The sequence below is a fragment of the Narcine bancroftii genome, chromosome 4 (genome assembly GCF_036971445.1).
Source record: "Narcine bancroftii isolate sNarBan1 chromosome 4, sNarBan1.hap1, whole genome shotgun sequence".
In the NCBI taxonomy this organism is placed as follows: domain Eukaryota; kingdom Metazoa; phylum Chordata; class Chondrichthyes; order Torpediniformes; family Narcinidae; genus Narcine; species Narcine bancroftii.
Genome location: NC_091472.1, coordinates 125,449,800 through 125,475,285, shown reverse-complemented (window position 1 = coordinate 125,475,285; position 25,486 = coordinate 125,449,800). Strand labels below are relative to the sequence as shown.

Below are 25,486 nucleotides of genomic sequence, written 5' to 3'. Positions count from 1 at the left end.
CAGCCTGAAGAAAACTGAGGTCCTCCATCAGCCAGCTCCCCACTATGACTACCAGCCCCCCCCCCCACATCTCCATCGGGCACACAAAACTCAAAACGGTCAACCAGTTTACCTATCTCTGCTGCCCCATTTCATCGGATGCAAAGATCGACAACGAGATAGACAACAGACTCGCCAAGGCAAATAGCGCCTTTGGAAGACTACACAAAAGAGTCTGGAAAAACAACCAACTGAAAAACCTCACAAAGATTAGTGTATACAGAGCCGTTGTCATACCCACACTCCTGTTCGGCTCCGAATCATGGGTCCTCTACCGGCATCACCTACGGCTCCTAGAACGTTTCCACCAGCGTAGTCTCCACTCCATCCTCAACATTTATTGGAGCGACTTCATCTCCAACATCGAAGTACTCGAGATGGCAGAGGCCGACAGCATCAAATCCACGCTGTTGAATATCCAACTGCACTGGGTAGGTCACATCTCCAGAATGGAGGACCATCGCCTTCCCAAGATCATGTTATATGGCGAGCTCTCCACTGGCCACCGAGACAGAGGTGCACCAAAGAAGAGGTACAAGGACTGCCTAAAGAAAGCTCTTGGTGCCTGCCATATTGACTACCGCCAGTGGGCTTATATCGCCTCAAACCGTGCATTTTGGCGCCTCTCAGTTCGGCAGGCAGCAACCTCCTTTGAAGAAGACCGCAGAGCCCACCTCACTGAGGTGGAAAAACCCAACACCCAACCCCAACCAACCAATTTTCCCTTGCAACCGTGTCTGCCTGTCCTGCATCGGACTTGTCACCCACAAACGAGCCTGCTGCTGACGTGGACATTACCCCTCCATAAATCTTTGTCCGCAAAGCCAAGCCAAAGAAAGAAAAGAAGATACTGATGAAAAAAAAATCTAAGAGCTCCATCTCTTTTGACTCGAAGGGACAAATTTTGTCCCTTACTATTCTTCTGCTCTTAATATATCAGTATAAACCCTTAGGATTTTCCTTCACGTTGTCTGCCAAAGCAACTTTGTCTTCTTTTAGTTTTCCTGATTTCTTTTGAGGCTTTTCTTGCATTTCTTACACTCAAGTGCCTCATTTGGTCCATGTTGCCTCTCCCTGCTGTATACCTCTCCTCCCTCTAAACCAGAACCCCAATATCCCTTGAAAACCAAGGTTCTCTATGCCTGCTAACCTTGCCTTTAATCCTGACAGGAACATACAAACACTGTACTCTCAAAATTTCACCTTTGAAGGTCTTCCACTTACCAAACACATCCTTGCCAGAAAACAACAAATCCCAATCAACATTTTCTAGGTCCTTTCTCATTTCCTCAAAATTGGCCTTTCTCCAATTTAGAACTATACCCCAAGGCCCAGACGTATCCTTTTCCATAATTAACTTGAAACTAATGGCATTATGATCATTGGACCCAAAATGTTCCCCTATTCATATTTCTGTGACCTGTCCTTTCTCGTTCTCCAACAGGAGATCCAGCATTTCACTCTTTCTAGTTGGTAACTCTAATGATTTAGAAAACTTTCCTGAATGTATGGAATAAGAAAGTATCACCTATTTTACATTTATCAGAGGATTTATATCTGTGGGAAAATGAGACAATTTGAGTTTAGATGTGGGGTCTATGAACCACTTTAAATTGTAGCATACAGCAAGCACACAGAGATGTAGTGTTAATCAGTTTGAAAATAGAGTCCCAAACCTCAATGCACAGCAAGAGGTTCAAATCCTGCTCCCGAGTATTCTTAATTTGGGTCAAAGGGCTGTGTCTTAAACCAGTCAACTTGTCATAAATGACTGATATTAACTCTTCCTGGAAGGTTGTAATCCAAAAAAAATGTATCAAGAATATTCATCTCAGGGGCTCCAGAAATATCAGGGATGTGAGACTGAATAAAATGCTTCCTTAATCCATGTGTTCTGGATGTGCCCCAGTTTGGAAAACTATTGGAAAGAAGTTTTTCCACACATTATCGGAAAAGAGGACATTTTAATTACTCCAATTAAATGTCACATTTTATCTTTTACTTCATTGCTGGCCAGATGTGCTATTTTGATTAAGTGGAAAGATAATACCCCACCTATTCATGCACAATGGTAAAGGGGCATTAAGTCCTGTATAAATTTGGAAAAAAAAACAGATATGCAATGAATGATTCAAACTTTACAATCCAAACGTTATGGGGTCCATTCATGGACTATTATCATCATCATCTTTAGGTTCATTGTTTTTATAGAACTTTGACATTGTGTTGTCGCACTTCAGAATGAGCTACTTTATTTAATCAATATTAACTTTCAACCTTGTTTAGGGCCAGGGGTTTGGAGAAATTAAATATATTTTAGGATGTCCATTCTTTATTATTATGGTATTTATATGATTATTTTTGCAATATATGGAAAATTAAAATCTCCTACTATCATAACCTTATGTTTCCTGCAGCTGTCTCTTGTATCTCTACAGATTTGCTCTTCCAATTCTCGTTGACTATTGGGCGGTCTAAAATACAATCCCGAGAGTGTGAGCATACCTTTCCTGTTCCTCAGTTCCACCCATATAGCCTCAGTGGACGAGCCCTCTGGTTTGTCCTGCCTGAGCACATTTGTGATATTATCCCTGACAAGCAATGCCACTCCTCCCCCTTTCATCTCTCCTGCTCTATCGCTTCTGAAACAACACACCATTGAAAATTGAGCTGCCAGTCCTGCCCCACGCAACCAAGTTTCAGTAATGGCCACGATGTCATATTTCCACTTGCCAATCCACACTCTAAGCTCGTCTGCCTTTCCTATAATACTCCTTGTATTGAAATAGATGCACCTGAGAACATTTCTACCACATTCAACCCTTTGATTTCTGACTTTACATGTAGTTTTCACATCATCTTTTTCCTGCTCCACTCCACTATTTGCTCTGACACTCTGGTTCTCAGTCCTCTGCAAATCTAGTTCAAACACCCCCAGAGCAGCACTAGCAAATCATCTTGTGACAGAGGGAATAACCTATGAGTGTCAGTGGCCAACAGGAATCTCTGGAAAGCAACTCCACAATTTCCAGTCACTATTCAGTGGCATTTGCAATTTTTTGGAATCAAAATTTCAAAACCTCCAAGTCGCTAACATGTGACAGATTATTCCCATGTTGAAAGTGAGGAGAGATTACTTCCTTCTAGCAAACCCAATGCACACCTTCAGCATGGTTCCAGAAGGGTTACTCTCTCATGTTCTTTTGTCCCTTGCTCTCCCAGCCAATACCTGCTCTCTCACTCCACTTTCTAGAAATACTGCTGAGAGCAGTAGCAAAGAATTAAAGCTGCACCTTCATGTTACATTGTTTGGTCTCAAAGCATGAACAAAAGGAACAAAAACTTGAGAGGTCAATGTTAAGCAAAAAATGGCCAATTCCTCCAACATGCTTTGTAAATTGCTGATGGGCTGATGAAATAAATCTGAAGCTATAACAGCTGCATTCTCATTATCAAAATAATTAATTTTTGGTTAAACAAGGAAGGAAAAGGATTTTCTTACCTCTTGCATTAAACGCATTCTTGATTGTCTTTCTCTCTCCCACTCTTCCTCCTGTTTCTGCCACATACGTTGGGCCTCCTCCCTGGAATTGGAAGGTTATAGGTTTTCAAATTTCAAGTCACGTGGTACATTCTATCAATTCAATTTCCCATTACATTCTCAGATTACAGTAAACTATTAACACATGGATTGCTGCAAAATTCTGCATTCAAAATCTAGCTAAAAGCTTAACTTAAAAAGTTAAATCCCTTCCCCCACTCGAAACTGTTAATCCACAACATAAAGCAATTATACATTTCAATGAAATTATGTATAGTCTCTCAAATCAAAGGAAAATTAAATTATTTATAGCCAACAAAAGTCAACTTAGTAATATGGAGTCAGACCACAGTGGTTTAAGCCCGAACTCACAATGTCACCACATTAATCCTGCCCTGATAAGGAAGGCCAACCAAATGACACTCCACACCTGCAGAATAATGATGTGCAGTGACAACAGCTGAGAAGGTATATCCCAAGATCTCTCTCCTCCCTCCAAAATACCCTAACAGCTTCTTGATGTCTCTTGCTGTCAAAGGACTTTATGTTTAATCAGAGACACTTAAAAGGTCAAATATGCTTAAAAATTAAATAAAATATTAAAAATAAATGAATTTGAACGAAACCTCGAATACCTAGAAATTAATTAAAATAAAGTAGAATAAAGAAAAATATGTAAACCACTTTTTAAAAAAAAAACAAATAGCAGCAGTGCAAGGAAAAGGAATCCATCCAGTCACTCAGCTCATCCAGACTGTGCTGGTCTCTGACCTCCCTTGAATGCAGAAGTCAGAGACATGATAGACAAAGAGAAAGAAGCTGAACAACAATCAGGCCATTATGATTCCAGTCATTAAAACAAGGCCTTTATTTCTTCCATTGAATAAGGGAAAGTACCCACTTCAAAGAATTAAAGATGATTCATATCTTGATCTGATAGGTAGACCCCAACTTACGATAGATTTCCATTCTGGGACTTGCATTGAAAGTTGAAATTATCATAAGTTGAATCAATTCCGCACTCGACGGTTTTTTTTAATTTAAATTTAAACGGAGAAAGCACAATTTAAATTTGGAAAAAAAGCATTGCTGCAATGCACACTACTGTTTTTTAATTTAAATTTAAACGGTGAAACCACAACTTAAATTTGGGGAAAAAAGCATTGCTGCAATGCACACTACCGTTTTTTAATTTAAATTTAAACGGTGAAAGCACAATTTAAATTTGGAAAAAAAAGCATTGCTGCAATGCACACTACCGTTTTTTAATTTAAATTTAAACGGTGAAAGCACAATTTAAATTTGGAAAAAAAAGCATTGCTGCAATGCACACTACCGTTTTTTAATTTAAATTTAAACGGTGAAAGCACAATTTAAATTTGGGGGAAAAAAGCATTGCTGCAGTGAACACTACCATTTTTTAATTTAAATTTTACGTAGACTCAAAATCATTATTACAACAATTTGATGAGACACAAATTTGAAGCAACACAACGCGAATTTGATGTGAAGCAACTCTGACTTGATGCAATGCAAATTTGACACCATTTCAATTTTTACACAACACAACTCTGATGCAACTTAACTCTGATGTGACTTTGATGCGAAACAAATTTTAAATGATGGCTAGTTTGCTGTACGGTATTGTACAGTGTACTTGGGACTGTTAGCGTATGCTGAACGCTACTCTAGCACTATGTTGCAATTGCTAAGCATTGCGAGAGAATAGCATCATAGCAACACAGCGCCACGCATTGCAAGTGTGGGGAAACATCATAACTTGAAACTGAAATACTGCAAGTCGGGATGTTGCAAGTAGAGGTCTATTTGTACTCGAACTATTGCACGTAAACAGGCCCTTCTGTCTATCTAGTCCATGCTGAACTATTTTTCCCACTTCATCCCATCAATCTGTATTGGGTCCATACCCCTCCTATCCATTGTAACTATCCCAATTACTCTTACATGTTGAAATTGAACCACTTCTGCTGGCAGCTCGTTCCACTCTCAAACTCTCTCACCACCCTTTGAGTGAAGAAACTCCCCCTATCTTTTTATCTTTCACCCTTAACCCATGTCCTCTCGTTCTTGTCTCACCAAAGCTTTGTGGAAAACGCTGGCTTGAATTTACCCAATATATACTCCTTATAATTCTGTGAACCTCTTTCAAATCTCCCTTCATTCTATGATGCTCCAGCGAATAAAGTCCTAACCAATAAGAATAAAATCCTAGCCAATACTATTTATTATGACCCTACAATGTCAGGAAGGACTTATCATTCCTTGGCAATAATTAAGAAATGGTTAGTTATATAAAAAGGTTAATTTGTAATTTAAAGCTAATGATCAATTTAAAAGCAAAAAGAAATCACTGCAGCTGGAGAATCTCAATTGGAGCATTCTTGTTGGAGATCAAAAGAATTCCAACTGGCCATTTCTAGCCATGGTTACAGTCTGACCTGATTAGTCCCTCCAGCTTTGTGTTGTTTGGTCAGGAGATATGCAATGTCTGCTCAACCTTCAACAGAGATCATTGTCACAAACAACATTTAAGTTCCTGGGTTAAGGAAAACACAATATCCTTCTGCAGTATAATTCTTTGGCTGGCAGAATAACATATCTCAAGTGATCAGTGACTGACCTAAATATGCTGTCTAATTCTGCTTCCCGCTCCCTCTCCAACTGCAGCTGCTCCTCGATGACATTTTTCATCCAGGCTGCATCAGCTATTGCCCGTTCCCGCCTCATTGACTGCAGTTTTTGGTCCACCTCTTCTTTTTCAATGAGAGTTGCAAGAAGTTGCCGATCCATCTCCTGCAAATTAAGAAGCACAAAATAAAACAAGACAATTCAATGATGATCATTGTAAGGAAAGAAAATGGTCCAAACAAAATGTACAAAAACTTGCAAAGACATTGCACTGAGAATTATTTCCTTGTCAATAGCAACACTCAACTGTAGAACAATCACTCATAGGCCAACAACAAATAAAAAAAGCATTTTGAAATTATTTAAAAAAAAAATAATAATTTTGCAATTTGAGAGGGTGGCATGGTTAGTGTAGTGATTAACACAATGCTATTACAGCACCAGTGACCCATATTAGAATCCCACAGTCTGTAAGGAATTGGTATGTTCTCCCTATGTCTGTATGGGTTTCCTCTGGGTGTTCACCCTTCAAAACTTACAGGTGTTGTGTTAATTGGGGTATTTCGGCATCAAGGGCTCCTGGGCCGGAAGGGCCTGTAACCATGCTGTATGTTAAAATTAAAACAAAATATTTGCATGAATAGTATTTCAGCTGCTAAACCAGAGGGGAGATGTTTGCAGACCATTGCTCCATTCATCTGATGTGTGAACTATTTTTATTGTACGTCACTAAAACAAGCAAAACAATCATCTCTTGAATTATCATTGTTCCAGTTGATCTGAAGCTGACCTAAATGCACAGATTCACCTCATGGCCCTTCTCATTCAAGATACATTAAAAGACTTTGGAAAAATATAAATTGTATCTAGAATACAAGAAACAAAATAAAGCAAATGATGCAATTACCAAATCACAACTTCAATGTAGGATAACTGAATAACTCCTTACTCTTCATACAATTTAATTTTATTTAGCTTCTAGCCATAGAGTTCTGATTAACTAATAGCTCTTCAAAATATGCAGTTCTACATTTCCGTAAACCAAAAAATGAAAATGGCATTTAGCTTGAGCTTTGCTTCACGACCTACACCTATAAGATTTTCAATCTCTCTCTATTTTTGTCAAGTGACAAGCTTGCTATTGAACAACAGGAGGCATCATATTAAAGACTTATCTTTTCTCACTATTGGTACAAGATTATTTATAAAATATTGGAAAATTTTAATGAATGTAACAAAGGAGACATTACCAACTCTTCCTGAATCTGCTGAGCACGTCTCCTCATCTGTGTCTTGTACTGATGGTTCAGTATCCGGCTGCGTAGAAAAAGAAAGCTGGATAGCATGTGGAAGTTGTTTATACAGAAAGAAAACAAATTTTGTGAAATCACAAAATCTAAAGAGGAAACAATCCCTAGGCACGACCCTCCGATTAGCAGGATAGGCCAATTAGAGGTATATGCACAGGCAGTTTCATGATGTAATTGTACAAGGTCTTGGTGAAACCATGCCTAGAGTGGTGAATATTTTGGTCATGACCCAAGGGACAAACTTGTTAAAGAGGGAGTGCTGTGAAGATTCATTAAATTGATTGTAGCTATGGAGGATGTCATATGAGGAGAGACTGAATTGACTGATTTTGCATTCTCAAGAGTGAAGAAGAAAGATATTATTAAATAAGATAAAATTCTTTAGGTGCTTGAGAGATTAGATGCAATCTTTTTTTCTGTAACTGAAGAGTTAGGGACTGGAGACACAGTTTGAGACAAGAGTGGACATCTTAGGATGGAGTCAAGTAGAAATATTTTCACTTGGAGGGCTTTGACACCAAGACAACATCTAAATGAGTTATTGAAAGCCTTGCTTTTTGAACCTGATCAGCCAATAGTCCAAGGAGGGCTCCATAAAAGCAACTAAAGTAGGCTATAATCTTGATTATAATACTGACCCCAACTCAGATTTTTTTCGACGCTGCTCCAATTGTTTCCTTTTCTCTTCCATCTCCTCCAGCTCCCACTGCTGTTTCAATAATTTCTCCTGTTCAATCTTGAGTTTCTTTGCCTAAAGGTAGCAAACAGACCTTGTATCAAATCAGAACTGCACAAACACCTACTGAAAATGCCCCAAGTAAAAGTAAACAGTCCTTGAAGCAATAGTCTTTTTAACAGAAAGGTTTAACTCACAAAAAACTCCTTTACACTCGAGGTACCAAGAATAGATCACAAGCAAGAGGACGAAAAATAATTGCCTTAAGTCAAAGATATTATGCTACTGAAATGAATCCGAAATGCTAAACATTGTAAATCTTTCAGACTGATCCAACAGGGAGAGACAACTAGAGATTACGTACATGTATGAAAACCTTTTTTTTAATTTTCTCATCTTTACTAATTATATAAATTTCTGCTACACTGAGTTTTCATGGACATTATGAACCTTCTTCTCTTTTCTTTGGCTTGGCTTCGCGGACGAAGATTTATGGAGGGGTAAAGTCCACGTCAGCAGCAGGCTCATTTGTGGCTGACAAGTCCGATGCGGGACAGGCAGACATGGTTGCAGCGGTTGCAAGGGAAAATTGGTGGGTTGGGGTTGGGTGTTGGGTTTTTCCTCCTTTGTCTTTTGACAGTGAGGTGGGCTCTGCGGTCTTCTTCAAAGGAGGTTGCTGCCCGCCGAACTGTGAGGCGCCAAGATGCACGGTTTGAGGCGAGATCAGCCCACTGGCGGGGGTCAATGTGGCAGGCACCAAGAGCTTTCTTTAGGCAGTCCTTGTACCTCTTCTTTGGTGCACCTCTGTCTCGGTGGCCAGTGGAGAGCTCACCATATAACACGATCTTGGAAAGGCGATGGTCCTCCATTCTGGAGACGTGACCGACCCAGCGCAGTTTGATCTTCAGCAGCGTGGATTCGATGCTGTTGGCCTCTGCCATCTCGAGTACTTCGATGTTGGAGATGAAGTCCCTCCAATGAATGTTGAGGATGATCCTTTAATACTTTGCTAAACCTCCTATTTGTCATCTGAACATCTGATTATTGATACAGAAAAGTTATTTGTTTATCAAGAACATTGCAGGAACACCATTTAAATGGCAAACACAAGCAATCTGATACCTAGGTATTCAACTAGATAATAATCTAGGCCATCTATACAAATTAAATTATCAGCCATTAATGAAGAAATTACAAGATGACTTAGAACATTGGAAAGATTTTCCACCAACACTGATAGGAAGGGTAAATTGCATTAAAATGAACATCTTCCCAAGGATACAATACCTATTTCAATCATTACCAATTCACCTAACAGAGAAATTCTTCAAGGAGCTAAAGAAAATAATAAGGAAATTCTTATGGAAAGGGGGGAAACTGAGGATCGCGCTAGATAAACTAACAAAATGGTACAAACAAGGGGGCTTACAGCTACCAAACTTTAAGAATTATTATAGAGCAGCACAATTAAGATACCTATCAGATTTTTATCAAACAAGGGAAAAACCAGATTGGACCAGATTAGAGCTAGGTAAAATAGGGGAGAAGGTACCTGAACATATACTATACAAGTGGGATGAAAAGCTGGTGCAACATAGGAATTCACCACTACTGCACCATCTGATCAACATTTGGAAGAAGATTCACATAGAAAGGAAAAAAACAAATTATCAACTACCAAAATTTTACCCCCTCCATAAATCTTCGTCCGCGAAGCCAAGCCAAAGAAGAAGACACCACGCCCCAAAAGTTAAATAAATGGGACCCAACAGTATCAGATAGATGTTTTCGCTGTAAGAAGGAAATGGGAACAACAGTACATGCAATTTAGGCACGTGAGAAAGTGGGAAAGTTTTGGGAAGATCTAATCAGGTATTAAATAAAATCACAAAAAATCCAGAAATCTTTCTTCTAAGTAATATAAGTAAAGAACTTGGCCTCGATTTGGATGAAGCACAAAAAAGATTTATTATGATAGCCTGAGCTGTAGCAAAAAAATGTATAATATCCCTGGGTTTCGTTGTTTTAGGTGTGATAGAGTCGGAGGGGCAAGAGGAGGTGGGGTTGCATTGCTTGTCAGGGAAAATATTACAGCGGTGCCTAGGAAGGATAGATTAGAGGGCACATCCACGGAGGCTATTTGGGTGGAACTGAGGAGTAGGAAAGGAGAGGTTACACTTGTAGGGGTGTATTATAGACCACCCGGAGGGGACCGAGACCTAGAGGAGCAAATCTGTAGGGAGATAGTAGATATTTGTGATAAGCACAGGGTTGTAATTATGGGAGATTTTAATTTTCCACTTAAGATTGGGAAACACATTCTGTGAAAGGACTGGATGGGTTAGAGTTTGTGAAATGTGTGCAAGATAGTTTTTTACAACAATATGTAGAGGTGCCGACCAGAGAAGGAGCAGTGTTAGATCTACTGTTGGCAAATGGGATGGGTCAAGTGACGGAGGTTAGTGTTGGCGAGCACTTCGGGTCCAGTGATCATAATGCCATCAGCTTCAATGTCATTATGGAAAGAGAGAAATCAGGGCCAAGGATTGAGGTTTTTGATTGGGGAAAAGCTAGATTTGAGGAGATGTGAAAGGACTTGCAGGGTGTGCATTGGGACAGTTTGTTTTATGGGCAGGATGTAGTAGAGAGATGGAAGTCTTTTAAAGATCAGATTTTGAGAGTGCAAAAGCTTTATGTTCCTGTTAGGTTAAAAGGAGGGGCAAAAGGTTTGAGAGAGCTGTGGTTTTCAAGGAATATTGGAAACTTGGTTCGAAGAAAAAGGGAGGCGTACATTAGATATAAGAAGCATGGAGTTAAGGAGATGTTTGAAAGATACATTGAATGTAAGAGGAATCTTATGAGAGGAATTAGGAAAGCTAAAAGAAGATACGAGAAAACTATGGCAAGCAGGGTGAAAACTAATCCAAAAGAGTTCTACAAAAATGTTAATGGTAAGAGGAAAGCTAGAGACAAAATTGGTCCCTTAGAAAATCAGGGCGGAAAACTGTGTGTGGAGCCTAGAGAAATGGGGGAGATATTGAACAGTTTCTTTTCTTCGGTATTCACTAAGGAGAAGGATATTGGGAGATGTGAGATAAAAAAAGCAAATTGGGTAAATATGGGGAATATAGAGATTACAAAAGGTGTAGTTTTAAGGCTTTTGAAGAATATAAAGGTGGATAAGTCTCCGGGACCAGGCGGGATCTTCCCCAGGACATTGAGAGAAGTGAGGGAGGAAATAGCAGAGGCTCTGGCAGTAATTTTCCAAATGTCATTAGATATGGGGATAGTGCCGGAGGATTGGTGCATTGCGCATGTGGTTCCGTTATTTAAAAAGGGTTCAAGGAGGAAGCCTGGCAACTATCGGCCTGTAAGTTTGACGTCTGTGGTAGGTAAATTAATGGAGAAAATTCTTAGAGATAGTACTTATAAACATCTGGATAGACAGGGTCTGATCAGGAGCACTCAACATGGATTTGTGGGAGGAAGGTCATGTTTGACCAATCTGATTGAATTTTTTGAAGAGGTGACTAGGAATGTGGATGAGGGTAGCGCAGTGGATGTTGTCTATATGGACTTCAGTAAGGCCTTCGATAAGGTACCACATGGAAGGTTAGTTAGGAAGGTGCAGTCTTTAGGTATAAATTTTAAGATAGTCAAATGGATTGAACATTGGCTGAGAGGGAGAGGCCAGAGAGTGGTAGTGGATAATTGTCTGTCAGTTTGGAGGCCGGTGACCAGTGGTGTGCCTCAAGGATCTGTATTGGGCCCATTGTTGTTCGTTATATACATTAATGATCTAGATGATGGGGTGGTGAATTGGATTAGTAAATATGCAGACAATACTAAGATAGGTGGAATAGTGGATAATGAAGAAGGTTTTCAAGGATTGCAGAGGGATTTGGGCTGCTTAGAAAAGTGGGCTGAAAAATGGCAGATGGAATTTAATGCTGATAAGTGTGAGGTGCTTCATTTTGGTAAGAAGAATCAGAATAGGACATACGTGGTAAATGGGAGAGCATTGAGGAATACAGAAGAGCAGAAAGATTTAGGAGTAACGGTACATCGTTCCCTGAAGGTAGAAACTCACGTGAATAGGGTGGTGAAGAAGGCTTTTAGTATGCTGGCCTTTATCAATCATTGCATGGAATATAGGAGTTGGGAGGTGATGTTGAGATTGTATAAGACGTTGGTGCGGCCTAATTTGGAGTTCTGTGTGCAGTTCTGGTCGCCTAATTATAGGAAGGATATAAACAGAGTGGAGAGAGTACAGAGAAGGTTTACCAGAATGTTACCTGGGTTTAAGCATCTAGAGTATAGGGAGAGATTGGACAGATTAGGTCTTTATTCTTTGGAGCGTAGAAGGTTGAGAGGGGATTTGATAGAAGTATTTAAGATTATGAAAGGGATAGACAGAGTGGATATGGATAGACTATTTCCGTTAAGAGGAGGAAAGATTAAAACAAGAGGACATGAGTTAAGAATTAAGGGGCAGAGGTTTAGAGGTAACATGAGGGGGAACTTCTTTACTCAGAGAGTGGTAGCCGTGTGGAATGATCTTCCGGGAGAAATAGTGGCGGCGGAGTCAATTGTATTATTTAAGAAAAGGTTGGACAGGTATATGGATGAGAAGAAGAAGGAGGGTTAAGGGCATTGTGCAGGGAGGTGGGACTAGAAAGGGGTGTTTGGTTCGGTGCGGACTAGAAGGGCCTAATGGCCTGTTTCCGTGCTGTAATTGTTATGTTATGTTAACCTGGAAATCAGAAGAGAGCCTGAGAATACAGCAATGGTACATAGAAATGAATAAATGTATTCCACTGGAAAAAATAACATATAATTTAAGAAATAACATCACAGAAATAACATCACATGGAACACAACAGAGAGGTCCTACCGCAGACCTCCACCACCTAAAAAGACAGAACGAGAAGAATATGATTATATAAGACGAAATGAACTGACCCAGTGTGTAAAAGTAGATGACACAATTTTCTTGTTTATTTTCATTGTGTGATGACATTGTTTAATGGGTTTAATGTATTGTATATGTTGAACGTTTAGTGGGTGGGGAGGGGGGTGGGAAGGCGGGGGGAAAGGGGAGAAAATGTCACTGTATATATTCGAGAGGGAAATGTTTCTGTGTTAATATGGTTCATAGTGTGAAAAACTTTTTAAAATTTAAAAAAAAGAACATTGCAGGAACACAATATCTAAATGATGAGATCTAATCATGCTTTCTAGGTGAGGTCACCAGATAGCAACATGAAAGAGCAAAACTAAATTTCCCCAAAACTGTTGATTTTCAAAAAAAGCTGCAAATGCTGGAAATCTGAAATAAGAACAGAAATTGCTGTAGATATTCAGCATGACAAATGAGGAAGAGTGGAGCAAAGAAAGAAAACATCTGTGAAGGATGCAGAGTGAGAAAGGTTAGAAAAGATTTATTCTGTTGACTTGTAATTTTCAATTGCATTCCCAATTCTTCAGAGAGTAAAAGCCTGCAAGAAGACCTGAACAATTTTTAGCCACCATGGATGTGAAAAATGGCAAGTGACAATTGTGCCATAAATGTGAGATAATCTCACTTGTAACACTCAATGGCACTACCATCACTCCACCATCGTGTGGGGTCGCCAATGACCAGAAAGTCAGTTGCACCAGCCACAAGACCAGTCCAGAAATTCCTGACACTCAAAAGACTTCTTGCCATCCACATGAATGTAACATACTCCACCAACATTCAAGAAGCTCAACCCCATCCAGATGAAAGTAATCAGCATTATTGCCACTATACCACTGTACCACAGGTTCTATGTGCAAAATGCTGCTCTAACAGGACTTTCCAAGTCCTCGACCTCTATCATCAAGAAGGGCAGTGGGTGCAAAGGGAGATACCTCTATCATCTGCAAATTCTCCTTCATGTAACACATCACATTGACTTGAAAGTATTTTGCTCCATCATCCTGGAACTCCCCACCCAAAAGCATTGTAGAGGACCCTCATTAAAAGGACGAGGCAGAAAAAAACTAGCTCAGCAACACATTCTCACAGCCAATTATAATAAAGGTGGGCCTTGCCAATTGCCTAAAAAAAATAAGCAAGTCAATTAATACAAGCCCAAACAAATAATTTTTTACCTCAATCTCCCGTAAACGTAGCTCCTCCATTTGCTGGTGAAGAATCTCTGCTTGTTTCAAGTCCTCCTGTCTTCTCCTCTCCTCCTCCTGTTTTATTCGCTCCATGGCCTGCTTTCGTGCAATTTCATAGTCATTCTCCAATCTTTTCTTCTCCTCAAACTCCACCTCTTTTTGCTGAAGGAAATGCAAAACCAAGATAGACAAATGTGGACATTGTTTCTCTTTGCTACCTGCCAGCAAAGACTGTCTCATCTTTGCATAATCCAGTATCGCTAAAACTCAGATTAACAAAAGTGTCAAGGTCTGCAAAATGTCCTTCAAAATCGACCTTTTGATCAATTTTCAGTCACCAATAGCTCTCCTGCAAGCTTGAGGAATTATGATTGGAATGCTTTTCTACAAAAAAAAAGCACACTTTAATGATCTGGCAGCTTCAAGTTGGGTTAATAGCAAGAACTTGTAAAACGATAGGGTGTCCCAGCACAATTTTGATTCTTATCACAATTTATTCAGCTGGGATATCTAAAACCAGTGGATTTTTGGGAATGTTGGTGCAGCAATAGTATCTTCTGCATAATGCAGAAAGCTGAAGATCAGCCCTCTACCATAATGAACATTGTAGGGACATAATAAATAGTATTGGCTAGGATTTTATTCTTATTAGTTAGGACTTTATTCACTGGAGCATCAGAGAATGAAGGGAGATTTGAAAGAGGTTAACAGAATTATAAGGAGTATATATTGGGTAAATTCAAGCCAGCATTTTCCACTAAGCTTTGGTGAGACAAAAACATTTCACTCACTGACCACAACCAACAATACTGCGGTTCTTTGACCTTGTGCTCTCTGCTCCCAGGGTCTTTCAGAAGATTGGAGGGCAGGGGAACAGAGGTGAAATAATGAAATGGTGGGTGGTGGTTAAATATGAAAAGATAGCTGCGTCTGGCAATTTTTAGCTTTTTCTGAGACTGAACAAAGACAAGGTAACCAACCCATTTACATAAATCAATGTGGAAAGTATGGTTCCTGGGCCTTGGAAAACCCCATCTGTAATGCACTGAGGGCAACTGTAGAAAATCCAAGTGCATTCACAAAACCTTGCAGACCATGAGCAGGAGTACTTCCTCTGCACCTCTGTGATCATTCACCCTTCCTTTTCAGATCAGATTTCACCTCTTAAAACCTTGGTCAAAGCTAGGCAGACTAACTTTTTGGCAGGAATCTTATTTTAGCTAATAAAATGTTAGCACAAGAGGAAACCAGGACTTTTAAGATTTCCCATCCATCTTCTGCCTGGCAAAATTCTAAGCTCCAATTTTTCCATTTCTTGTGCTTTGGAAATGGAGTTTGGTAGAGTATTATTTTTTAAATAATAGGCTTTGGTTTAGATAATTGAAAATGTTAAAAGTTGTTTACCTGTTGTTTTTCTGTGACCTGTGAATGCCAGCTGTCTGTCACATGTAACTTGTGCAAATTTGACTGGATCTATGAATGTAAAAATGGTTAATTAATAACATTTCAACTCACCTAGAGGATAGAAGGAAAGACTCATTGGATTTTATTTATTTTCATGTAATAAATCCTGTGTTCAAAACAGTGTTAGAATTTTAAAGTAATGTCATTATAAAGTGGTAACAGTGTTTATAGACCTAAACTAATAGGATCGCACACCAACCTAAAATTAAGGCTTTCATTCCATCAAAACCTTGTTTCAGAACCTCTCATCATACATACTTAAATGATATACAAGCTCTGATACAAATAAATGTCATTGCACTACATGTTGCAACTAGCAATATTTAGTACAAAACAAACTGACTCAACAATTTTAAACTCTCCGTGGATTGAGAAATGGCAGGTGCCTTATTTACTGGGTCAGTGAGTTTGTTGATTTGTATTTGATAAATTCTGGTACCAAAGTAAACATCTGTTCATTCATAATTAGCAGATAGAAAGCAATGCAGACACTCAATTTTCAACACAGAAGTACATACTGAAACATTATAGAACAGTTGAAATGCAAAAACAACAAGATTGAGGAAAAAAAGGCAATATACTGTAGCCTTGATGTGTTTTTTTAAAAAAAGATATCCTTTTAACTACAAAAAAACAAGCAATTCTGTTTTATTGAACTCTTGGCTGGATGGGGCAGAAATTTTACTGAACTATGCTGCCAGGTGTTCAGTATTCAGGAACTGCTGGAGAATGTTCCGGTGGAGACATTAGACAAATAGAGGATCAGGATCGACTTTGCTATGCAAATGTGGAAAGTATGATTCCTGGGCCTTGGAAAACCCAATCTGTAATGCACTGAGGGCAACTGTAGAAAATCTAAGTGCATTCACAAAACCTTGCAGGCAATGAGCAGGAGTACTTCCTCTGCAGATAGACTTGATATCTGTCTTGCGATAAACCAATGTAAATACCTTCATAGTGGAAGCGGGGTGGGAACAATGTGGGAGAGGAGACGAAGAGGGGAAGGAACTTAATGAGCAGAGGAAACTTCTCAAAACTTCATTAATCGCCATTGCTTATTAAATTCTACAAAATACAGTTCATCCTGCACTTGAAGCCAAATCTTAAAGTCTCCCTATTTACAACCACATTTTTGTTGTTGAAAATTCACTCCACAAATTGGTCCTGTTTAGAACTGGTCCAGCTTGGTCCAGAATTTTATTCATTTCAAGCTGTGGAGTTCTGAACTATGAAAGCATATTTTGTACATTGTATATTGTAAATTTAAGCACCAGAAGGAGTTTGACATGATTTATGTTAAAAAAAAAAATCATCTCCCCTGCTCTGCATAAACTCAATGAAATTTAGTCGGTTAAACTGATGTCTGCCAGGACTCACAGAGAATGATATGAAGTGACAAACTGGGATAAAAGCCTCAAATCAGATTCCCCAGTCTTTGAGATAGCCTCTTTACTCACTTGTCGCAATTCGTTATCGTTTTTCTTCCAGTGCTCATATAACAACTCATCAGCAACCTGAGAACAGAGGTACAGAAACATTTAGATTTAGTTCAAAATTACCTCAAAAACAAAATTTGATACTTTCATATTGTAGAAACAAGTCTATGGTGGATGCCAACTCGCTGGCTCTACACAAAGCCCTGGAACAAAGATGCATACATCAGGTTGCTCTTGATCGACCATAGTTCAGCATTTAACACCATCATCCCCTCAAAACTGATTAGCAAACTCCAAGACCTGGGTGTTAACAACTCACTGTAAAATTGGATCATGGATTTCCTCTCCTCTAAACCACAATCAGTGAAGATTGGTAAGAACTTCTCCACAATCTCCATCAGTACCGGAGCACCACAGGTCTGTGATCTTAGCCCCGTACTCTATTCACTTTACACCTATGTCTGGGTAGCTCAGTATGACAATAACACCATCTACAAAATTGCTGACAATACCATGGTAGTGGGTAGTATAAAGGATGGGGATGAGTCAGTATATGGATGGAGATTGAAAAATTGGCCGAATGGTGCACCAACAACAAACTTGCACTCAGTATCACCAAAACTAAGGAGCTGATTGTTGACTTAAGGAAAGGAAAGCCAGAGGTATACAATCCAGTGATCATTGGGAGATCAGAGGTGGAGTGGGTCAGCAAATTTAGGTTCTTGGGAGTCACTATCTTGGAGGATCTTTCCTGGACCAAAAACACCAATGGCATTGTGAAGAAACCACGACAACACCTCTACTTCCTCGGCAGTTTAAGGAGGTTTAGTACAACACCAGAAACACTGGCAAATTTCTACAGTGGTGTAGTGGAAAATGTACATCATGGTCTGGTATGGGAACACCAATACCCCTGAGCATAAAGCCCTCCAAAAGTTAGTGGAGTCAGCCAAGGACATCACAGGCAAAACCCTCCCCTCTATTGAGTACATCTACTCAATAGATGAGACCCACACCACCCAGCACACGCTGTTCTCTCTGTTGCCATCAGGAAAGAGATCATCAGTGCCACAAGACTCACACCACCAGGTTCAGGATCAGCTGCTACCCCTCCACCATCAGACTCCTCAATGACAAACTCAATCAGAGACTCATTTAAGGATGCTTATTTGTGCACTTTATTGATTTTCTTTTGTTCTCTCTATATTGCAGTTTGTTTACATTCATTAACTGTTTACAGTTCTTTTATTTGCTTACATGTTTACATTGTTAACAGTTTACTTTTTGCACTACCAATTAGTGGTAATTCTGCCGTGCCTGCAAGTAAAAAGGAATCTCAGGGTTAAATGTAATGTCATGTATGTACTCTGACAATAAATCTGAAATTTGAAATCTGAACTTCTAACAAAAATGCTGCCTCACTCAAAGTATGAAATGTATCACTTGTAAAGACGAAAATGGTTTAGAAAGGGAACAATTCAACAGGATATTGCGTGATCAGTATCATTTGCACAATATACATCAACAGGTCTGAGCGTAAAGCCCTGTAAGATGTAGGCATTGATTTTTAAACCCAAGATACACCATTTAATTGATCTCAATCAGGTTGCCAGGAAAGGAGCTTTACTTCACCACTCTGCCCCTTCCCCCTGCTCTACTCACTTTATACCTATGGCTGTGTGGCTCAGTATGATAGCACCATCTAGAAATTCGCTGATGATACCTTGGCAGTGTGTTGTATAAAAAGAAGTGATGAATCATCATACAGGAAAGAGATTGAAAACTTGGCTTAATGGTGCACCAAGAATAACTTCATTCTCAATGTCACCAAAACCAAGGAGATCATTCTTGACTTCAGGAAGGGAAAATCGGATGTGTACAATCCTGTGATCATTGGTGAAATCAGAGGTGGAGAGGGTGAGCAAATTTAGGTTCTTAGGATTCATGATCTCAGAGGATCTTTCCTGGTCCCATCACATTAATGGGTATCATGAAGAAAGCATGTCAGTGGTTCTACTTCCTCAGGAGTTTGCAGAGGTTTGGTATGACACCAGAAACCCTGGCAAACTTCTTCAGATGTGAGGTGGAAAGTGTGCTGACTGGCTGCATCATGGTCTGGTATGGGGACACCAATATCCCCGAGTATAAAGCCCTGCAAAAGGTAGTGAACACAGCCCAAGACATCATAGGAAAATCTCTTCCCACTATCGAGAATATTGACAGGGAATGCTGCCATCAGAGAGCAGTAGTAATCATCAAGGATCCACATCACCCACCACATGCTCTGTTCTCACTGCTACCATCAGGAAAGGGGTCTAGGTGCCACAAGACTCGCACCACCAGGTTCAGGAACAGCTGCTACCCCTCCACCATCAGACTCCTCAACGACAAACTCAATCAGGGACTCACTGAAGGATCTTTACTTTTGCACTTTATTGTTTGTTTTTTCCTCTCTGAATTGCACAGTTGTTTACATTTGTTTATTTATTTGTAGGTGTAAGTTGTGTACAGTTTTTTTTTGCACTACCAGTAAGTGGTAATTCTCCCTGGCCCACAGGAAAAAGGATCTCAGGGTTGTATGTGATATCATGTATATATACTCTAACAATAAATCTGAAAATACTGATATTCTGTTGGGGTTCTTAAATTGTTGGGGTTCTTCTGTTGGGGGTTCTTAAATTGTCACAGATCTAAGCTCTTGTAACAGATTCCAGCCTGAAACTCACTCTGCGTCTTTAATGCAGTAATTAGATTACAACCTGTTACTCATCCCAAATCACCATGCTCCACCACTGGACATCTTGACAGTGAATGTAAGCAAGTTTGCAGTACAGAACACGTCAGCAGCAATTTTTAAAAATGAATAAATCTGCCCCATGCTTTACTTGACAATGCAAGTACAAATACAGTGCCACCATTCCTAATGATCTGTAATCAGCTTACTTAGCACAGACTTGAGGCCCTGTAGAAAAATCAAAACAATTGCAGATACTTGAAATCTGAAACAAAATTACCAAATGCTGGAAACACACAGCAAGTCATTTCAGATGATGAAACAACGACAGTAGAGTCCTAAAACATTAATCATTTATCTCCCACAGCCCCAAGACCTTCCCATTCAAGTCCACACAAGGTCATTCAGAACATCTAACACCAGTTCATACCCCAAAAATTCTGCTAGTACCTTTCTTCTACGTTCTTCACTTGCTGATTTCAATTCCTTAGTCTTCTCTTTTGCCTCTTGTATGAAATGTTCTGGATTAATCTTTAGCTCACGGAGCTCTGCTTCCAAGAGATCTTGTTCTTCTTGCAATAAGCTCTGTAGCTTTTGTCGTCGTTGCTCTAGATTATGCAACTTCTCCTCTTGCTGCCGATTTCTGTGGTATGCTGTCATACTGCCAAGGAAAGGATGATGTGCCCAAATGTTCCTTTATTACAGTCAGAAATGTTAATCTTTTGAAATAAATACAATCCCAAAGCTCACAAGTTCACTGAACTTCTAAATTCAATGCACATTGTAAATTAGTGGTTTTCAACCTTTTTCTTTCAACTCATATATCACCTTAAGCAATCCCTTACTAATCTCAGAGCACTTATGGCATTAGGAATATTTAAAGTAGAATGTGAGTTTTTAAAAAAAAGATCTAGACTGACACACACAGATTGGAAAAGTGATGAATTTGATCTTTCCTCCAATGTTATTTTGCTGATTTTAACTGGAGAATCAAAAATATTTTACAAATGGGGGTGGTGAGGGGTGTCGAAGGTCTTCCTGGACTTCTTTTCAGGATACCCAACCAACCAGGATTCTTGCTCATTATTGCCAAATGAAGATCAAGTTCGGCTATGATACCCACTGGTTAGTGTTGTCCACTCATATTTTTGGTAACCTCCCATAACTAGAATCATACGCCACCAAAAAAAGGAGGGAGGAAAAAAAAATAAAGACTTTTTCTCTATTATGATACAGTAGATAAATCTTTCTAAAAAGCATTGTTGTCACTTCCAACTCAAGACCGTGTGCAGCTCCAAATTCTAAAGGTTAAATGTAGCTTTTTAATATAAATTCCTTGATGTAATTTCTACCTTTTCTGGTAAGATAGTCTTGAACTCCACTGTGCTTGTTTACTGCTTCGGACATCATGTGTTTTGAAATACTGATGATGCAACTCCCATTGCATGCGAAGACGCTCCTCCTGATCCCTCTGTCGAACAATTTGTTGTTCCAGCAGTCGATTCCTAATGCTCCATCGAGAAGGAATTGTAGGTAAAGCCATCTCTGGAAACCATGGAATCAAACCAAAGTTAGCTGTTAAGACATTTACAATATGCATGCTACATATCTGAACTTTCAAAGGTGACCCATAGTTTTTCTCCAATGTTCTCCTTTATTCTGTCTTGCAAACATCAACTCTTGATTTCATGTGACAAATCCATTGGTAACATGCTCAAATAAGTTCATGTGCGAGTACCCTTGATGATTGCCCCCCTGAATAATCACGGCCAAGGTGAGGAAAACGATATCCAATGTGAACAGACACAGGGCGGTGAGACCAACAACATACTTGGTTGGGTACTGAAGACCGGGAGACATCACGTGATACAGTAGAGATAGGAAGTGGAAATCTGACTCTCCCGGGAATTAGTTTAAAAAGTACTAAATAAACATAGTACATTTAACCAAAACTGTTAAAAACTGCTTAAGATCTACTTTACAATAATCTAACCATATCACCTAAAAGAGGGAAGACCCTCGCTGGCCCGTCAGGAACACAGTCAGAACAGCATCAGGACAAAGAAACAAGGCCTGTCTCGATGGATCCAGGAGTTGAGGAGAGAGCTCATCCCTGGACGCACTGGGCCCCTACGGGGGCTGTCCAATGCTCCACAGAGTTATCACAGCCGCTTATTTGGGGTGATGGCATTGAAGAGAACTATGCCAAACTGCATGTGTGCATCTTCCTGCACATGTGCAGACCAGAAGAGCTCCAAGATGTTGCTGGAGCCAGCAGTGTTTTTGCTGGCTCAAAAGCATACCAACTGCTATTTCAAGAACAAGAAGAGATTGTATCAAAGCAGATAAAAGTTTCCAAAGATAAAGGTAGGAAACTAAAAATGCTAAAGGAAAAATATTGCACAAATGCTCAGTTATTAAAAGAACTGAGGGAGATGAGAGCAGACATGAAAATTTCAGATAAACTGATGAAGTACTTTACTATTGTACATAAATTGCAAAATAAATTGGGCAATGTAGATGAAAGAGTTAAAACTGTAGAGGTTGGTATGGAGGAGGTACAGGGTAGAATGGTGAAAATGAAAAATGAGACTAATGCATGGGCCATTGCAAAGAAGCAACTTTGGGGAAAGATTATTTACTAGATCATTTTAATAGAAGAAATATTAAAATTGTTGGTCTTGATTAAGGTGACGAGCCGATAAGATTTTTTCAACGATGGATTCCAGAAATTCTGGGATCGGATAAATTTGAAAATACTATTGAAATTGAAAGGGCACATAGAGCTTTGAGACCCCACCCTCCACTAGATCAGAAGCCAAGGTCTATACCGATAAAATGTCTTCGTTATCAAGACAGAGAAAATAATGGCTCTAACAGCACAAGGTGCCAAAGGTCCATTGGAATTTCAAGGAACCAAGATATTCTTCTATCCTGAGAAAAGTTTGGAATTGCTTCAGAGAAGGAAAGAATTTAATATGGTGAAGCACACTTTATGGCAAAAAGACTACAGATTTATTTTGCGCCATCCTGCCACTTTGAAGATCTTCTTGCAAGGAGGACAGAAAGAGTTCTTTACAGATTATGTCTGTGCAGAAGAATTTGTTGAAACACTGCCAGTTAATCAGCAAGAGGGAGTTTGAAAATGCTTTCATTAATGAAAAGCAGTTTTTTTTAATTTTTAATTTTATGCATATGAGATTGATACATAATAAACAACCGGGGTGAGGAGTTTAGAGGAGTTATGGACTCGTGTGTATTTGTGGCAGACGCTGCAACCCGTAAAATGGAGGGGAGTAATGTTGTGTACGATATAAACAACATTAAAGGAGGGGATTTTTGTTATTTTCTTTTTCTTTTTTTAAATATTATAATTGTTACAAATTAAATTGATTATGTACAATTCCATTTTCTTTTTACTACCTGGATTGCCGAAGAGGACATCTCTTTACATGGTAGCCAATAAATACCTGAATTGTCGAGGAGGAGCTTTTTAAGTTTTAACAGACTTGTGATAAGGAAAAAAATACTGACATACATTAAAGAAATTAAAGTACATGTAGATTTTTTTACAAGAGACTAATTTTTTTAAAACAGAACATCAGAAATAAAAAACAAAAGCTGGGTTGGATGTGTCACGTCTTCTTCAAATAATTCAAAAACAAGGGGAGTGGCAATCTTCATAAAGACTCTTCCAGTTATGATACAAAATGTAGTGATTAACCCTGGAGGAAGATTTGTTATATGACATTGTCAATTTCTTTTTAAAATTCTGGACCCTTTTGAACACACACACACACACACACACACACACTTAATCTGGCACATCAGAATATTCTAATAGCTGGGGATTTTAATTTTTGTCTAGATCCAGTTTTAGATAGATCAACTGGAGCAGTAACAAGGGCAAAGGCAGCAAAACCCACCTTGACATCAGTGAAGGACCTGAATTTAATAAACAGATGGAGAAGAATTCACTCAAGAGTGAAATTATTCTTTTTATTCAAATAGATATGATTCTTAATCAAGGATGGATTTATTTTAAATACCAGCACATCTCCAAGGTAGAATTAATCAAGTTGATTATAAAGCAAGAATTTTATCAGATCATTCACCTTCATTAATGACACATACAATGTTAGATCAAAAAGAATCAATCTATAGATGGAGATTTAACTCAATGTTATTAAAAAGGCTGGATTTTTGTGATTTTGTCAGAAGGAAAATTCAAATTTTTCTCAAGACTAATTATAATTTGGTTAACAATAAATTTATTTTATGGGATGTAAGGAAAGCATATTTAAGAGGACAAATTATAAGTTATACTTCTAAAATTAAGAAGGACTATGTGAAAGAATGAGACCAATTGAAAAAAGAGATTGTGTGGCGGCACACATCCTCATGGCGAACCAACCCTGCTTGAATTGCCACGTGGCGTTGTCAGAGGTTTCTCTCTGACTCCAGCACGCGCCCTGGGCAGCGATTATGATGTCACAATGCACCAGATGACTGAGCTCATGCTGCCCTTAAAGGGGCGTGCTGAATTTGAATTAAAACAGTCGTTAACGACCCTCAACCTGGTGGCTGTGTCTCTTCCACTGCTCACACCGACACAATAACATATTTAGAAGAAGATCTACAAATACGGAGCTCCGAGGAAAAACGCAGAAGACTTATAAATAAGAATCTTCAGTGTAATGCATTACAAACATATCGGACAGAGAAAGCAATAATGAGTTAGGTCAGTAGTTCTCAACCTTTTTCTTTCCACTCACATACCACTTTAAGTATTTTCTATGCCATAGGGGCTCTGTGATTAGTAAGGGATTGCTCAAAGTGGTATGTGGGTGCAAAGAAAAAGTTTAAAAACCATTGTTTAAATCGGACCTAATTGGCTTGATATGTGCATGGTTACATAACTCCAAAGGAAATGGGCCAATGACAATTTTTCTCAAGCAAAATATTTCAGTAACAATTGAGTCCAGAGCAGTGATTCTCAACCTTCCCTTCCCACTCACATACCACCTTATGCAATCCCTTACTAATCACAGAGCACTGATGGCATAGGGATTACTTAAAGTGATATGTGAGTGGTAAGAAAAAGGTTGAGAACCACTGAGTTATAGGTGAAAGGGCTCAAAAGGTCCTTGCTTGGCAGTTGAAAACAGAACAAGTTTCAAGAACGATTAATACAATTAAATTAGAGTTAAATGCAACTACCTATAAACCTCAAGAAATCAAAGAATGACTTAAGCAATTTTATTCTAAGTGATATAAATTGACGTTAATAAAATAATTTTTTGTCACAAATTAGATTACCAAGGTTAACTTTACAAGTGCAAGTGGAGCTGGATGCCCCTTTTACCCCAAAGGAGATGAGGGAAGCACTGAGCTCATTACAGAGTAATAAATCCCACCTGAATTTTATAAAGAATTTTAAAATTTGCTGATTTTACCCGGAATCATTTACTACTGTGATAATAAAGG

At 39.0% G+C, this 25,486-nt stretch overlaps 1 protein-coding gene across 3 annotated transcripts in view; it reads right to left on the bottom strand.

Moving 5' to 3' along the window:
• Positions 1 to 25,486, bottom strand: part of tchp (trichoplein, keratin filament binding) — a 42,015-nt gene that overhangs the window by 8,358 nt on the left and 8,171 nt on the right. For 2 of the 3 annotated variants that reach the window (XM_069932736.1, XM_069932737.1), the window contains exons 2-10: positions 21,352 to 21,544; positions 20,450 to 20,693; positions 17,287 to 17,343; positions 15,770 to 15,838; positions 14,354 to 14,527; positions 8,178 to 8,290; positions 7,480 to 7,546; positions 6,222 to 6,394; positions 3,542 to 3,623 (exon numbers count right to left, since the gene is read on the bottom strand). In XM_069932736.1, the coding sequence (XP_069788837.1) occupies positions 3,542 to 3,623; positions 6,222 to 6,394; positions 7,480 to 7,546; positions 8,178 to 8,290; positions 14,354 to 14,527; positions 15,770 to 15,838; positions 17,287 to 17,343; positions 20,450 to 20,693; positions 21,352 to 21,542 (1,170 nt within the window). In that variant the 5' untranslated portion in view covers positions 21,543 to 21,544. The remainder of the gene's footprint in view (positions 1 to 3,541; positions 3,624 to 6,221; positions 6,395 to 7,479; positions 7,547 to 8,177; positions 8,291 to 14,353; positions 14,528 to 15,769; positions 15,839 to 17,286; positions 17,344 to 20,449; positions 20,694 to 21,351; positions 21,545 to 25,486) is intronic. The other variant, XM_069932738.1, reaches the window with a different exon arrangement.